The 16,333-nt window shown below is 39.2% G+C and overlaps 2 protein-coding genes across 12 annotated transcripts in view; one reads left to right on the forward strand and one right to left on the reverse strand.

The window, feature by feature from the left end:
• NF1 (neurofibromin 1) overlaps positions 1-16,333 on the forward strand; it is a 248,005-nt gene that overhangs the window by 165,891 nt on the left and 65,781 nt on the right. The gene's annotated exons all lie outside the window — the stretch shown is intronic.
• On the reverse strand, positions 9,934-12,687 carry OMG (oligodendrocyte myelin glycoprotein). The gene is made up of 2 exons (XM_019423846.2): positions 12,473-12,687; positions 9,934-11,628 (listed from the first exon to the last, which is right to left on the reverse strand). The coding sequence occupies exons 1-2, from the start codon at positions 12,473-12,475 to the stop codon at positions 10,300-10,302; spliced, it is 1,332 nt and encodes a 443-aa protein (XP_019279391.1). The 5' UTR covers positions 12,476-12,687; the 3' UTR covers positions 9,934-10,299.

The following is a 16,333-nucleotide window of genomic DNA, read 5'->3' on the forward strand; positions in this document are numbered from 1 at the left end:
TATGTAGCACCTACAAAGTGCTTTAATACACATGATTTATTGTATTCCTTAAAATACATATCCCATATGGGATACATGTTCTTAACTAGATTTTTACCTGAAGGCATATTTAATCACTTGCCCAAGGTAACAACGCAGGCTGTGGGTAACAAAACCTTATCTCATGCTCTGTTAAACCACAATGTGCTTTAAATACACTTAGAACTGTTTTGATCAGAAAACAACTATATAGTTTGCTGTTTTTACTGTGTGTGTGTGTGTGTGTGTGTGTGTGTGTGTGTTTAGTTTTTGTGCTTTCATCTCATCAATAATTTCCAACAGATTCATAATATCAAGCCACGGTTTATAGAAAAGATAAATGGGTATGTTGAGCATATGGCTCAACTAGTTCCTAAACGTGTTTAATGGAGTTGGGGCTTTGAGCCAAAAATGGCATTTTTTTTAAGTTAAGCTTCTTTAAAACCTCACTTTGCACAGCACTTTTTAAAGTGTGAAGCAAGCTAATCTGCTTAATACAGTAACAATGGAAGTGGCATTTGTTTCTCTTTCTTGGACTGATTTCTCTTGAGCCATCCACTGGTACTAAGTTGTTCACAGGTCTCAGAATTAACCTTTTTTTTTTTTTTTTTTTTTTTGGAATTATTCCATAGGTAACTCACACTGCCTAGAGCTAATTTCTTAGAAGTAGCCACCTAACCAAATCTTCCTTCATTCTTAACTTTTCTTAGATCTCTCCTTTTTCTGGACTCTGAAGCTATTATTTTGACCTAGTGGAAGAAACGCAGACTGTAGAATAAGACTTGGAGGTCTAACTTGGTCTGTTCTAAGTAGGTCATTGTTAGCGCACCAGGTACATCTTTGATCTGTATTAATTCATTGTCTCATTTATAAATTCAGATCAAGATGGTCAAAAAACCCCACAAATTCCTAGCAGGCAGTGATCTCTACACAGAAATCGAAAGGAAGAATCCGGGTTTACTAGGGGAAGAAGAGGGAAGGTAGTGTACCAAAGAGGACACGCAGTATCTCTGAGAGCTCACGAGAGAGCACGGTGAACCAGAGGGACAGAAAGATACTTTGTTTGAACTATACAGCAACGGAGCTGGTAAATTTAAGGATGCCACTCTAAAGGCAAGGGCCTGACCATAAGTAAGCCGTAGTAAGAGTTTACATTTTATTCTGAGATACTGGAGATTTTTGAATGTTTTGGGGGTTTTGTTTGCTTAAGGAGAGAAAAGAGCCTGTCTGGTTACATTTGTTGGGGAACAATTCTGACAGCAGCTGACCATGTGGTGCTAAAGTAAGCTCATACAATGTGTAGGCATAGCTTGGAGATTCTGCGGGTTCAGTTCCAGACCATGGCAATAAAGCAAGTATCACAGTAAAGCGAATCAAATGAATTTTTTGGTTTCCCAGTGAATGTCAAAGTTATGTTTACCCTAGAATGTAGTCTGTTAAGTGTGCAATAGCATATTAGGTCTAAAATAACAATGTACATGCCTTAACTGAAGACACTTTATGCTAAAAATGCTAATTATCATTTGAGCTTTCAGTGAGTCATAATCTCTTCGTTGGTGGGTGGTCTTGCACAGTGTTGACGGCTGCTGACTGATCAGGGTGCCGGCTGCTGAAGCTGGGGTGGCCGTGGCAGTTTCTTAGAATAAGACAACAATGAAGTTTCACACATCGATCGACTCTTCCTTTCGTGAATGATTTCTCTGTAGCACATGATGCTGTTCGATAGCATTTTATGCACGGTAGACCTTCTTTCAGAATTGGAGTCAGTCCTCTGAAACCCTGCTGCTGCTTTATCAACAAAGTGTATGTCATATTCTAGATCCTTTGTTGTCATTTCAGCAGTCTTCACAGCATCTTCGCCAGGAGCAGATTCCAGCTGAAGAAACTGCTCTCTTTGTTCCACCGTAAGCAGCATCTCCATCCATTCAGCTTTTATCAGGAGATGGCAGCCGCTCAGTCCCATCTTCAGACTCTGCTTCTATTCCTAATTTTCTTGCTGTTTCCACCACATCTGCCATTAATTCTTCCACTGAAGAATCTGTTTCGGTGGAATTCTTCCACTTGAAATCCCTGAAGTCATCCATGAGGGTTGGAATCAACTTCTTCCAAACTTCTGTTTGTCTTGATATTTTGACCTCTTTCCAACGCAGGGCCGGAGCTCCAGAGCCTGAGATCAAAACCTGAGCTGAGATCAAGACTTAGACCCTTAACCGACTCGGTCAGGTGCCCCGAACCACAAATGTTTTTAATGGCTTCTAGAATGGTATCTCCTTTCCAGAAGGTTTTTGATTGACTCTGTCTAGATCCATCACAGGATCACTGTCTGGGGCAGCTATAGCCTTATGAAATGTATTTGTTAAATAAGACTTGAAGGTCACAATTATTCCTTGATCCATTGGGCTTCAGAATGGATGTTGTGTCAGCAGACATGAAAACAACATTAATCTCATTGTCTGTCTCCACCACAGCTCTTGTGTGACCAGGTGCATTGCCAGCAAACAGTAATATCTTGAATCTTTTTTTCTGAGTAGCAGGCCTCAACAGTGGGCTTAAAATATTCGGTAAAACCATGTTGTAAACAGATGTGCTGTTATTCAGCCTTCGTTTTTGCATTTGTAGAGCATAGGCAGAGTAGATTTAGCGTCATTCTTAAGTGCCCTAGGATATTCAGAATTATAAATAAGCGTTGGCTTCAACTTAGTCTCCTGCTGTGTTAGCCCCTAACAAGAGGGTCAGCCTGTCTCTTGACTGACTTCTCTCTACCTACAAAAGTCCCAGATAGCATCTCCTTCCAAGAGAAGGCTGTTGCACTTACACTGAAACTCTGCTGTTTACTGCAGCCGCCTTCCAGAATGATCTTAGCTGGACCTTCTGGAGAACTTGCTGTAGCTTCTCCATCAGCACCTGCTTCACCTTGCATTTGTGTGTTACAGACATGGCTTCTTTCCTAAACCTCATGAAGTAACTTCTCTGCCAGCTTCAAAGGGAGCTCTGCAGCGTCTTTACCTCTCTCAACTGTCATAGAACTGAAGAGGGGTTGGGTCTTGCTCTAGATTAGGCTTTAGCTTAAGGGAATGTTGTGGCTGGTTTGATCATCTCTCCAGACCACTAAGACTTTCTCCATATCAGTGACAAGGCCGTTTCACTTTCCTATCATTTGTGTGTTCGCTGCAGTAGCTTCAAGAACTTTTCCCTCGCATTCACAAAGGCCTGGCTTTCAGCCTGTCCTGGCTTTCGACATGCCTTCCTCACTAGCCTTGATCACCTCTAGCTTTTGTCTTACAGTGAATGACATGTGACGCTTCCTTTCACTTGAATGCTTAGAGGCCACTGCAGGGTCGTTAATTGCCCTAATACCAATATTGTTGTGTCTCTAGGAATTGGGAGGCTGAAGGAAAGGAAGTGGTCGTAGGGATACAATGCACACATTTACTTATTAATTCACGGTCTTATGTGGATGCTGTTCTGGGCACCCCATGACAAATACAGTAGTAACATCAAAGATCACTGATCACAGGTCATCATAATAAACATAATTACGATGAAAAAGTTTGAAATATTGGGAGGAATTACCAAAATGTGAGAGACACGAAGCGGGCAAGTGCTGTAGGAGAAATGCCGCCAATAGGCTTGCTCAGCACAGAGTGGCCACAAACCTCCAATATGAGAAAACGCACTGTGTATGAAGGTGCAGTAAAGTGAAGCCCACTAAAATGAGCTGTGCCTGTGAATGTGCTTCCAAGAATGCTGATTATGTTTCTCTGTCTCTGGTCTTCATTTCATGATGCCCTCTAGTGTCTTGACCACCCCTTCCCATTCACAGTTCATTTTTCGTCTTCCCATTTTCTTGTTTTCCTCCTCGACCTAGATCTCTTGGACAGCTGTCTCAGTAGTTCTTTTTTTAGATCTCTTGCATTTTTCAAGGACAAAGCAGTTAATAAAATGTACTTGGTATACAGTGTTAGCATTTTGGTATAGATCTCTTTTTTGTTGTGTTTAATATATAGTTCTATATGTTTATATCCTATAATTTTTGCTTTCTAGTTTTTGCATTCTCCACGTTTCAAACTTCAAAAACTCTTTATAAATATTCTTATTGGACACATAATATTCTGGTCAGTGGGATCATGATCTACTTACCTAATGTCCTAATGGTATTTAGCATTGTTTCCATTTTTCCTGCTGTTAGAAAGAATTGACCTAGAATTTACTAGGTTAAAGGTTAAAATATTTTAGTGTTTTGAACATTGTTGTGTTGGGAGGCCTGTAGCTGGTGTATTACATTAAGAATATGCAGATTATACCATAATGGGTATTTACCCAAAGAAAATGAAAACACTGATTTGAAAAGATAGATGCACCCTTATGTTTTTCGCAGCATTATTTACAAAGCCAGTATGGAAGCATCCCAAGTGCCCATTGATAGGTGAGTGGATAAAGAAGATGTGGTATATAAATACACATACACACACACACACACACACACACACACACCCCTACATACATTCATACACACAATGGAATATTAGCCATAAAAAAGAATGACATCTTTGTGACAACATGGATGGACCTAGAAGGTATTATGCTAAGTGAAATAAGCCAGACAGAAAAAGATAAATACCATATGATCTCACTATGTGGAATCAAAAACAAAACAAAACAAAACAAAGAAACAAACAGACTTTTAAATACGGAAAACCAACTGGTGGTTGCCAAAGGGGAGGTGCATTAGGAGATGAGCAAAATAGATGAAGGAGAATAAGAGGTATAAACTTCCCGTTATGAAAATAAATGAGTCATGGAGATGAAAAGGAAATAGGAAATACAGTTAATAATACTGTAGTAACACTGTATGGTGACTGCACTTATGGGGAGCATTGAGTAATGTATAGAATTGTTGAATCACTGTGTTGTATACTTCAAACTAACATAACATTGTGTTGTAAAAAGAGGAGGGATTTAAGGGAAAAAAAGGACTCTGGATTATGACCTGCACAAACCACACACGTGGTGCTGGCAGGTAGCTCCCTAAGCACCTGAGCTTCCATTTTGGGGAAGTGAGAACCCTGGGGTGGTTTTGATTTGATTTGTTTTGGCACACTCACACGAAGGAAGTAAGGTCAAAAGATGTATTACTTAGGGATCCCGGAAGTGTTCAGGGGGCTGGGCGCAATGAGCTGGAGGAAGGCATGCTTCCGTCCCGGCTTACCAGCAAGCAGGAAGCAGCACAGGGTAACAAGCGCCTGTTACTTAGAAGGTGGTTGGGACGACAGTCAGTAACTTTTCACGGGCCCAACTCTGAGTAGTTATTTAACAATGTGCACCAGGAAAAGCAAAGCAGGAACTGGTGGTGGAAATCCTAAGCTCGGGTCCTTACCCGGAGGGCCAGACTCTGCGTCTGGGGGGTGTGTGGGGTTGTCCTCCTGCCAGACGCCTAGGCAGCAGCTCAGAGTAGCTGTTCCCTCCTCACGGCTGCCAGTTGCCGTTCAAAGAAGTGGTGCCAACATGTGAATGTGGTTATTTCGTGATGGCTTCCCCAGCCTTCATTTCTGTTTCTTAACAATTGCTTGCTGAATTAATGATGAAAATGGTATCCCATTTTGTTTTCATTTTCAGTCATTACGTGGTAGTCCCTAGGTCCATATACTTTTCAGTCAGGATACTTCCTGTCTTTTAAGTGTTCTGCTTATGTCCTTTGCCCATTTACCCATTGGGAATCTAAATATTTTTCTTATCAATTTTGTAAGCTTTTGATGAACAATCTCCTTTATGGTATTCTCTTTGAATATTTTTATTCAGCTCATTACTTCCACATAAAGAAACTTGGGAGTTTTATATAGACAAATCCATTGATAATTTCTTTGTGATTTTTTTTCCCCTTTCCTAATTAAAAAAAAGGTCTCCCAGAGATTTATAAATATGTTTAAATTCTTCTGCTGGTTTTAAGACTTCCTTTTTTTTTTTTTTTTTAATGTTCTCATTTTTAGTTTGCTGTGTAGGTGTATCATGTGAAGTGAGTGTTGAAGTAGGCTGTTTTCCAGTTTCCCCAGTATTCTTAATACTGAGTCTTACCCTTGCCCTTTGATTTGTGATTTTTTTTTCCTTCTAAAGTGAACAATGTTTGGGAATTTCCTATGCGGTAGGCCCTGTTCTAAGCATGTTACATGAATTATCTCATTTTGCCCTCACTCCTCTCAACAACCCTGTGAGGAAATGGAAGTCCTTAGAACTCTTCTGTGCACAGTACTCTGACTGTGCTTGCATATCTATGCTGTGGCTGTCTGCCTTTCTATTTTTATGTCCCTACTATTTTGTCTTAGAAGGGTTCTCCTCCAGAGAATGTGTAAGATACCTCTACTGTGTCTTCCTTTTTTCTGTTCTTGCCTATTTATTTTTCCAGGTGACTTGAAGTGTTTTATGTCATGTCTCAAAAAGAATCTCATTGGAATATATTTGTCAGAGTTGGCTTAATCCACGAATTATACCGGAAATAATCTCATTTTTGCGATACCACTCAAGGTGTGTCTCGTGTACTTAGCCTTGATTCCAGGTGCTGAATAAATGTCTGTTGAGTGAAAGAATAAATGAATGGAGAGATCTTTGTGTATCGTCTTCATCAAGTTTCAGCTAATACCTCGCATTAATGCTGTTTTAGCTTTTCCCCCATTCGGTCCTGCACATTTCATGTGAATGTTATTTCAGGCATTGTATATTTGCTTTGTTGTTGCTGCAATGAACGGTATCTTTCTTCTGTAATTTTCTAACTATTTGTTGCCAACATACAAGAAAATCCTTCATGTTTCCATATGCTTTTTGTTATTTAAGGTTATTCTTTTGAAGGCATTCCTGAGGAATCCTTTGGATAGACCATTATTTCAGTTTATTAATAGTAATAATTTTGTTGCCTATTTCCATATAATTGTATCTGTTATTCCTGTTCTGGAATGTCCCAAATAATGTTGAGAAGATTGATGACAAAATAGGCATCGTTGTTCTGATTCTGATTTTAATAGAAATATAACTTGTCACTTTTAACTGTGATGCTGGCTGGTAGTTTGCCATGCATGCTCTCATTCTTTGTCTAGTTCTTAAAACGCATTGCATAAGGAATAATGTTAAAAAAGATTTGAGGTTGACTTTCATTTGACATCTTTGGTGTTGGTTAAAGGAATTTGCTGCTGCTTCAGAGCATTGTTATGGAAGGTTATTGAATAGCACATACTTGTGATCTTTTAATTTAGCCACAGAAGACATCTTCTTCTGCTGTGATAGTGAATGTTTCTCTGACTTTCTTCTGCATCCCTATTCCACTCATACATCTGAACCTGAACTCTGGAGGGTGGAAAAGCAGCGACTGAAGCCAGCACACCCTTTCATTCTGTTGCTGTTAAGGTGTGGAGCTTGGGTATTCCTACCTGCATTTCTCAAAAGCATTGGGCTTGGGCATATCCATAATAATAATAACCCTAACAACAGCAGCAGCAACATTACTGCATATAGAATGTGGGGGGGGGGGGGGAGGGTAGGGAGCACGACGGTATGATAAGGCTGTCTGTGAATTATACCATTTGATCCTCAAGAAAAACACTATGAATAAGTTCTGCTAGTCCATTTTAGACAGGAGGAAACCTTGACCCTGAGCAGTGGTAACATGGCCGGGATTGTACAGCTGAGAAGTGACAGAAGCAGGATTTAGGCCTAGAACTTTAGACACATGCTTCCCTGCTGTTTTATCCCTATTGCATTTACTTTGTATTTGTGCTCTTATTAGGATCCTCTTGACTGGTGAGAAACAAAAGTTACTTATAAAATAGAATTAAGCCCGAGGGGTGGATGAATGGATGGATATATATCTAATGAGCTCGAGAGGACTAATGTATTTTGAAATGTTTATGGAGCCAGTAATACAGGAGTTCTTGTCTTAGTGGCAAATAATGAGTCCTCCTCCATTAAAAATGATAAGAACACAATTTCCTTAGAAGGAAGTTTATCTAATTACTTCAAGGCTAGGTAATACTTCTTTCTAAGGATTTGAAGTCTGTGTAGTTGACTTGTAAATTTACTCCGTTTTTTCCTTTGCGTTTTGCAGACAAGTCAGGAAGATTGGTGTAATCCATAGATGCTACTAATGCTGTAATCCATAATTTCACCTTCTTGTCACTTGTCCCTGTAGCATTTCTAAGACAGCATTGTATTTTTGGCACCCTCAGAGTGAAAGACATCTAAGAAACCTACTTGTTGAGAAGCTCACTCTATGTGTTTCAGAAACCTGACATAAGTGTTTGGTAGAGGAGGGTGTGTAAGTGACTAGTCTTTTTTTTTTTTTTTTAAATGTTTATTTATTTTTGAGAGAGACCGAGACAGAATGCAAGTGGGTTAGGGGCAGAGAGAGAGGCAGACACAGAATCGGAAGCAGGCTCCAAGCTCTGAGCTGTCAGCACGGAGCCTGACGCGGGGCTCGAGAACTCACGAGCCATGAGATCATGACCTGAGCCGAAGTCGGACACTCAACCGACTGAGCCACCCAGGCGCCCCATAAGTGAGTAGTCTTTACCATCGCTGGCAAAGCGACTAGGTCAGTGATGAGGAGGAGTGGAAGCAGCTTGCCCATTTAGAAAGGTAATGAATTTTAAAATCATTTAGGGGACTTTTTCAAATAACCCCCTTTCTTCATGGTGAGATTCCCTGCCATGGTGAGTTGGGTTTGCTGGGGCAGGGGAATGTTTAAGAGCCACTGTACTAGTCAGCCTAGGAGAGAAATGGCCTTATTGAAGCTTAACAGTAGTTTTCCTATAAGCCCGGGCCTTTAAAACCAAAAGAGTACGTTAGAGGGTTATTCCTTTTCTGTCTCTCCAAATAGAAAGGTTCCCAAACCTGGAAAGAAGTCTTGTCTTATTTTAAAATTTCCTAGGAAGGAGCATCAGAGTTTCTTTCTGGACTCTTCCAACTCTAGGAATTGCTTGAAATAGAGCCTTCCTTATGTCTCACAATTTAAATCCCTCATTTGTGGCCTATTTCAGCTATGCTGTCTTGCATTTTAATCTAGCCTTGTTTCAGGGCTTCTTTTTCTGACTCATGGCTATTACTTTTGTTCGTCTCTAATTCATAAGGTGGCTTTCTTTTTTGTATTTGTAGAAAATTCGCCATTTTCTTCTAGCTGTGCCCAGTGCAGTTTGATTTGGAGTGTGAACATCGGTCTTAGGCCCAGCCCTAGTCCTATATTGTGTGTTGTATTGGGTTCATCACCCAGTTGTGGCACCAGATGAATCCCGTCTTTTCTTCCCTTTCTCCTTGCCTGTTTCTTCCTTATAGCGCCCATGTTTGTTAGACCCCCAGGATTTTATCCTGAATCTATCCTTATTTTTAATTGAGGTAAATCAGATTCTGACATCCGACGTACAAAAGGTAAATTTCCCTCTCCTATACGTAGAAGACTTTTAATTTTGTAAATGTGTAAATTTTTCATTAGTAAATGGTCTGTTAAATATGCGCTAAAACTGTCCCTTTACATATCTGTAAAGCCAAACTTTTTATGATATTTTTAATACTTTTCTTAAATGCAAAAAACAAAGCCGTTAAACTTTCCTTATTAAAATGCAAAGCCTAGTGTCTTCTAGCTTTTTGAAGAGCTTTTGTCCATTATATAATCTGTAAAGTAGCCAAGAGTTCCTCAGAAGCAGGACATCATTTAGATTTGAAACAATTATGGCTTGTGTGTAAAATAATGATGTGGCATAACCATTCACGGGGTAGCAACCACAGTTATACTTCAGTGGCAAAATCCTTGGATGCCTCCAACGTTTCTTTCATTTACCCTACAGACTTTACCAGAGTACCCTAGGACAAAAATGGTTCGGTCATTTCAATTATACTGAAAAGATTAAGTTGGTCTGACTAGAAAGCCAAATGACACAATTATGAGCATAGACCTTTTATTTTTTTTTTCCCAGATGTTTGACAGTGTAAACATACATAAAATACATATTAAAGTTTAGATGCTTTACGTTTTGTGCAATAAATCGAAGCCTCAAAAAGAAAACATTTCATTAAAAAGAAAGAAACTCATTAGTGTTACTGAAGACAGTAAAATAGCAGCAAGTACCGAGACATTGTGCACTTCTTTTCTTTAAGACAAGTTACTTCATTTACATCGGAGTCAGAAAGGTGAGACTGGCTTTCTCGAATACTTATGTAGCTTGAATCACTGGTTAGATAGGGGCATATTTTCCCAACTATACATCAGGGGGGAGCTCTTTCATTGGCTTCAAACGCTGCGGCCCCTCAGCCAGCCAGCATGACCACAGCATTGAGCATCAAGAGAAGTGAAGCGTTTACTTTCCAAGCGCTTGCCACAGAAGGTAAGCGAGTCTTTCCATTTGTGGTTGTCTCTTCCCTTCGGAAGTTAAGGGTTGTGCTTTGTTGAGGCATTTCAGAGAAATTACTTGGCATGCCACTAGTAATACTTAGGGTCATGGGTGTTGGGGATGATTTTGTGGAGCTAGTGAGGCTTGTGTTTGTAACGATTCCATCTTGGAGGTGAATAGTTAGAGTTGCAGCTGCTGCTTCATGTGAATTGATGGTTTCTAAGGATGTATCTTCCGGGTAGGGCACAAAAGCCTTGTCGGTGCTAGCAAAGGTGGTGTCTTTGCTTAGAGTGGCACCAAACGTTGTTTCCTTTGTTCGGTATTGTTTGGGGGTTTTGGTCACTTTGGACTGAGTTACCATACTCAGAGAGTTAATGGTGTCCACTGTCTGCATCCCACTGAGAGTGAACAAGCTTGAGGTAAATCCAGAAGGTGTGGGATATATGCTATGTTCCTTCAAAGATGATATTTGGCTAGAACAGGGAGTCCCTATCACATGGGCTTTTGTTTCCATCATCCACTTCAATAAGTAAGTGATGTTTTGTTTGTGGTCACATGACCACCTGTTATTGTGAAGGGTTATCTCCTGCAACTGAAAGAGTTGGTCAAAAGCTTGATCTGGAATGAATGTGAACTTATTATTGTGCAGGTAAAGATGTGTGAGATTTGTCAGGTTTATTAATGTTCCTGGAAGGATTTGTGTCAAGGAATTGTTAGACAGGTCCACGATATGTAGTTTGGAGGGCATGTTGGTTGGAACTGTCCACAGTTTGTTACTACTGAGGTTGAGAACCTCAAGACTTCTCAGTGTATTTTTAATGAGAACAACCTTTTCCAGCATATTCTTAGAAACATCCAGATATCTAAGGTTCCACTGATAAGCAGTATCAGATTTGTCAAGCAGTTTAATGTTGTTGTTAGCAGCAGACATGTTCCAGAGGGACCGAGGTAACTGAGCAGGCAGGCTTTCGAGCCTGTTGTTTGAAATATCCAGGGTCCTCAGATTGGTGTATTGGGTTAACTGGTTATGAAGATCGGTAAAATGGTTATAAGACAGATTTAAATGGATAATATTCTCTTGCAGTCCAGATGGTAATGTAGTCAAGTTTCTGCCTGAACAGTCCACATGCCTGTGCCTCTCTGTGCATATACATTGGAGAGGACAAATGCATAAAATACCAGGTGTCAGAAACAGAAGGATGAACAAGCTGGGAGACATTTTCAATATCTGATATTCCATCAAAGCCTGGAAACAAACAGATACACCCTTCTTTTAATATGCAAACACAATTAGGCATCTGCATGGGTCAGTTAGCATTAGGCAAAATTTTCAATAAACCTCGTTGTTGTTGAGTCCTTTTATAATTGTTCCAGTGATTAAACTAACAAAGCTCCCCTTCATTTATAGTCCAAATGCTTAATCCTTCAATTGGGGCTATGTGGTAGAGAGGGACTCTCTCCCCCTACTTGCTCCTGTATTTTTCTCCCTTCTTTTTTCCCTTCTTTTACCAGTCTTTCTTATTTATCTTCCCAGAGCCTTAAAATTACAAAATGGCATTCTCTGCAAATAGAGAGTCAGAATCTTAAGCTGTTACTCTTTTTGAGAATCTCCCTTCTTACTCAGATAGGAAAAAATGGCTGTCGTGCCTGGGGTTTTTTTTTTGTTTTTTTTGTTTTTTTTTTTTAAATCTCTGCAGTAATGTAATAGTCAATATTGTGTATAGAGTAAGATTTGATTTAGATATTAAGACAATACTTTGAAATTCATCTTTGTCTCTTTGGGATAAATATGTCCTAGCAAAACATTTCAAGGCACTTGAAAAATTCAGACCAATACCGTAATTTAAACCTCTCATTTTATAGTGATTTTTTTATGTATGTTTCAGTGCCGATTCTAAAAGAAAGCAACGTGTATATTTACAAAGTGAATGAATATTAAAAAGAAACCCCTCCACTGACACTGCAGCAAATTTCTGGTGCATGCACTTGCTTGCTACTGAATATATATTCAATCCTCACGTTGACTTTTTCTTTAAAAAAAGGAAAAAAATTCCCAAGTCAGTCTTTTACTGATCTAAATAACAGCTTACCATAGTGTCGTCTTCAGCAGCAGCATCTCATTTTCTCCGGGAAACTTAAGCTTTAAAGGTCGCCTTGCTCTGGAGAGTGGGAGCCGCTTCTGGCTGTGGGCTGTGCTTGCCCGCTCAGCTGCGTTGTGCGGCTGTGAGCCTGAGCTCTGCAGCCACCTGATCAGTCCACAGAGGACTGCAGCGCTGTCATTGGTGCTGACTCAAATTTAGTGCAAGAGGTGCACACGCAACAAAATGGGCCCCCCAAGTTTGTTGTTTTTTTTTTTTTAATTTACAGCATGGAGCATGCCCATCTACCTCCCAATTTGCCAGAGGATGTGGTGCCTCGTGCCCTTTAGACCTGGCCCTCACTCATTTCTGTGTATTTGAGCTCAGGTTCCACATTCTGACATTGCCTCATGAAGAATGTGCAGTTCTCTTTTTAAAGCCTCTACCTCTTATTCTTTTTACACGTTGAACACGAACTTGACCGTCCTTTTCGAAGCTGTTAATTTAACTATTTTTAACTCCTGCCTCTTCATGTTCTTCTAAAATGGTTCAGTTGTCCTGTCACTTTTTAAAATAACAGAATACAATCTATGTTTCATTTTCGTGTGCTCCCCCAACATGCTGATTATTAATATAATCAGCTTTTCAGATTTATCAACCACTTCAATCTTCCTTTTTCGGAAGTACCGAAGTACTTACATATGGGGTTGTTTTGTCATTATCTTTCTGGTACAAAGGATCATTTAACCCAGACTACACATAAGCAAGACTACATTTGTAAATGAGCATCTCATGCTTTTAGTTAAATTCATATGGTCAGATAAACATGTTTTATATTGTCTTTTAGGTTAAGGATCTTTTTTCTCTATGCAACTCAACTTCGTTTAGTGAGTGGGTATATGTATTGTTCCGTCCAGAGACATCGTCGATACAACAGGAGTGACCATGTATTCATTTGATTTTGTGTTTTAAAAATAATTGTATCAATTTTAGGTGATTTCGTCAGAACGTTTCACATTTTGCCTTACTGAGAAAGCAATTTATAGTTTTAAAATTGCGTAGGGGAGCCTGGGTGGCTCAGTCAGTTGAGCATCTGACTTCAGCTCAGGTCCTGATCTCAGGGTTTGTGAGTTTGAGCCCCATGTCGGGCTCTGTGCTGACCGCTCGGAGCCTGGAGCCCGCTTCAGATTCTGTGTCTCCCTCTCTCTCTGCCCTCCCCTGTTTGTGCTCTGTCTGTTTTTCAAAAATAATAAACATTAAAAAAATTTTTTTAAAGAAATAACATTGCACAAAATAACGTCAAAGGCAAAACTTTGGTCATGAGTTTTAGAAAATGTGACTAGATTTGTAGTAGCTTCTGCTTCACCCTTTAGTGGATTGATTGTATGAATAATCTGTAAGAGCTCAAATCTAATTCCCAGAATATCCAGTTTACCTTAGAAAAGAAAGCAAATAAAGTTATGGGATTTTCGTTACCAAATTGTTACTATTTAAAAACCAATTCTTAGCACGTTACATGTAAAGAAGATCTCCTTATGCCTTGTTGTTAATCCTTTGTTTTTCTCTAAATTATATTTGCCATTCCTTTGCCCCAGATTTTACCCCAAACAGAATTTATTATATTAAAATTTGAAGTTTATTTTCTTAGAAAAGAAACTATACTCTAAGAGTCACCTTTTGTATAAAATTCATGTTCCTCAAAAAATATCTATATTTTAAAAGTCTGCAGTGTTAGAGATTTATTACTGATTAGGTGCTTTATTCCCACTTTACTTGGAGAGTTCACCCTTGGACTCTTAATAAGATTCTTTCTATGGATTTCAGAAACCAGTCATCAATCTTAGTGCTTAAAAGTAATATGTTAAAAATACTACGTTCAGCAATATTGTGGAAATAGAGAATGATTGTTTTGACATTTAGATTTCTTACATTTTAGCTCCTGTATGTACTGTTATACTTCAAGGGATGAGACTGAGGGTCAGCTTACCAGACAACTAAATCTCTGTTACAATTTGAGGAAGTCTCATTACATCAATGTGGAAATAGAATTACCCAGTTCCATTATACTTACCAGTACTTTTTTTTTCTGAAACCAGGAACATGTTATTTCATTAACTTACAGACTCAAATGAATTTGGGTTTAGGCTTTATTGAGATTAGATTCTGCTGTATATACTAGAAAAATCCAATATGATGGTAGTGACAGTATTTCTCATTTCAAGTTTGGGGACATAACCAAATTGCTTCCTATTATTCAAAGATTATTATAAAATTTTCAGAAAAATAAAGGGGAAACATTTTTAATATATTCGAATTGTAACAATCTGCCCTTATGTTTTTGGAAGCTCTCATCAAGTAAAATAATACCATATATTACTATTACTCAAATAATTTTGTATAGCCTTAAGCGTTTGTTACAACTTATTTTAGATACGATTTCAGACAAATTGCATTTTAGATAAGTCTGTCAAGTCAGGAGTTCCAGCTATTGAAGCAACTATTATATTCTGGAGACTAAGCCGTATATTCATTTAACATACTCTTCTGTGAAATGCCCTGTCCTAGGATATATTACCCCACCCTTGTGAAAGGTGTAACAGGGAACAGTTGCCAGGGAACAACTGTCCCATGGTAATCAACAATTTAGAAGTCCAGTCGGTCTGTCTGTCTGTTTTTTTTCTTTTTTTACTGATTCCCATTTTATATTTTTATGAAGTTTTAAAATCTTGGTTCCAGTATAGGTAACATACAGTGTTGTATTTGTTTCAGGTGTACAATATAGTGATTCAACAATTCTATACTTAGTGCTCATCACCGTAAGAGTACAGTAGTTTGTCTTTATTTCTTAAAAAAAATTTTTTTTATTCTTATGTATATTTTTAAGTTTATTTATTTTGAGAGAGACAGCGTGAGCAGGGGAGAGGCAGAGAGGGAGACAGCGCAGAGCCTGATGCAGGGCTTGAACTCACAAATTGTGAGGTGATGACGTGAGCGCAAGAGTCGAATGCTTAACCAACTGAGCCACCGAGGCGCCCCTAAAAAAAATTTTTTTTTAAGTTTATTAATTTTGAGAGGGACAGAGAGAGAGGGAGAGAGAATCTCAAGCACTGACAGTACGGAGCCCAGTGCAGGGCTAATACAGAATGCAAAGTCCTGACCTGAGCTGAAACCAAGAGTTGGGCGCTTAACCAACTGAGCCACCCTAGCACCCCTGTCTGTCTGTCTTTCTTTTTTTCTTTCTTCCTTTTTTGGGGGGTTTTTTGTTTGTTTGTTTGTTTGTTTTTGAGAGAGTCAGAGCATGAGCAGGAGAAGGGCAGAGAAAGAGGGAAACACAGAATCCAAAACAGGCTCCAGGCTCCAAGCTGTCAGCACAGAGCCTGATAGGGGGCTTGAACCCATGAGCCGTGAGATCATGACCTGAACTGAAGTTCGACACTTAACTGACTGAGCCACCCAGGCGCCCCTTCATTTCTTCATTTCTTATACTCATAACATCTGTCATGCTTATTTGAGAGTAAAAGTACTACATTTTCTGTTTTTAGTAACATGGTTGGCTATTCAGACTGAATTTTCTGCTGGAAACAAGAGTACTCAACAAAGTGTTTAATGGCATGGATGAACTGACAAGATAGAAATGATCAGGTTAGAACCCATGTGGATCAGTTTCTTGTCCCACCTCCCCACCCCTTTTTTTCCCATGCCACTGGCTTGTTGCCAGAACTCATTTATTCCTTCTGGATTTATGTTTGCTTCCTTGTAAACATTTAATTTGTTTCTCTGTCCACCATATTTCCTATAAATGGTTCCTAACAGCATTAACAAAATTGTTCATTCATATCATCGTACAATAGTTTCAAATAATGCCCGTATTGC

The sequence above is a fragment of the Panthera pardus genome, unplaced genomic scaffold, assembly GCF_024362965.1.
Source record: "Panthera pardus isolate Hobbes unplaced genomic scaffold, ASM2436296v1 HiC_scaffold_3, whole genome shotgun sequence".
Taxonomy (NCBI): Eukaryota; Metazoa; Chordata; class Mammalia; order Carnivora; family Felidae; genus Panthera; species Panthera pardus.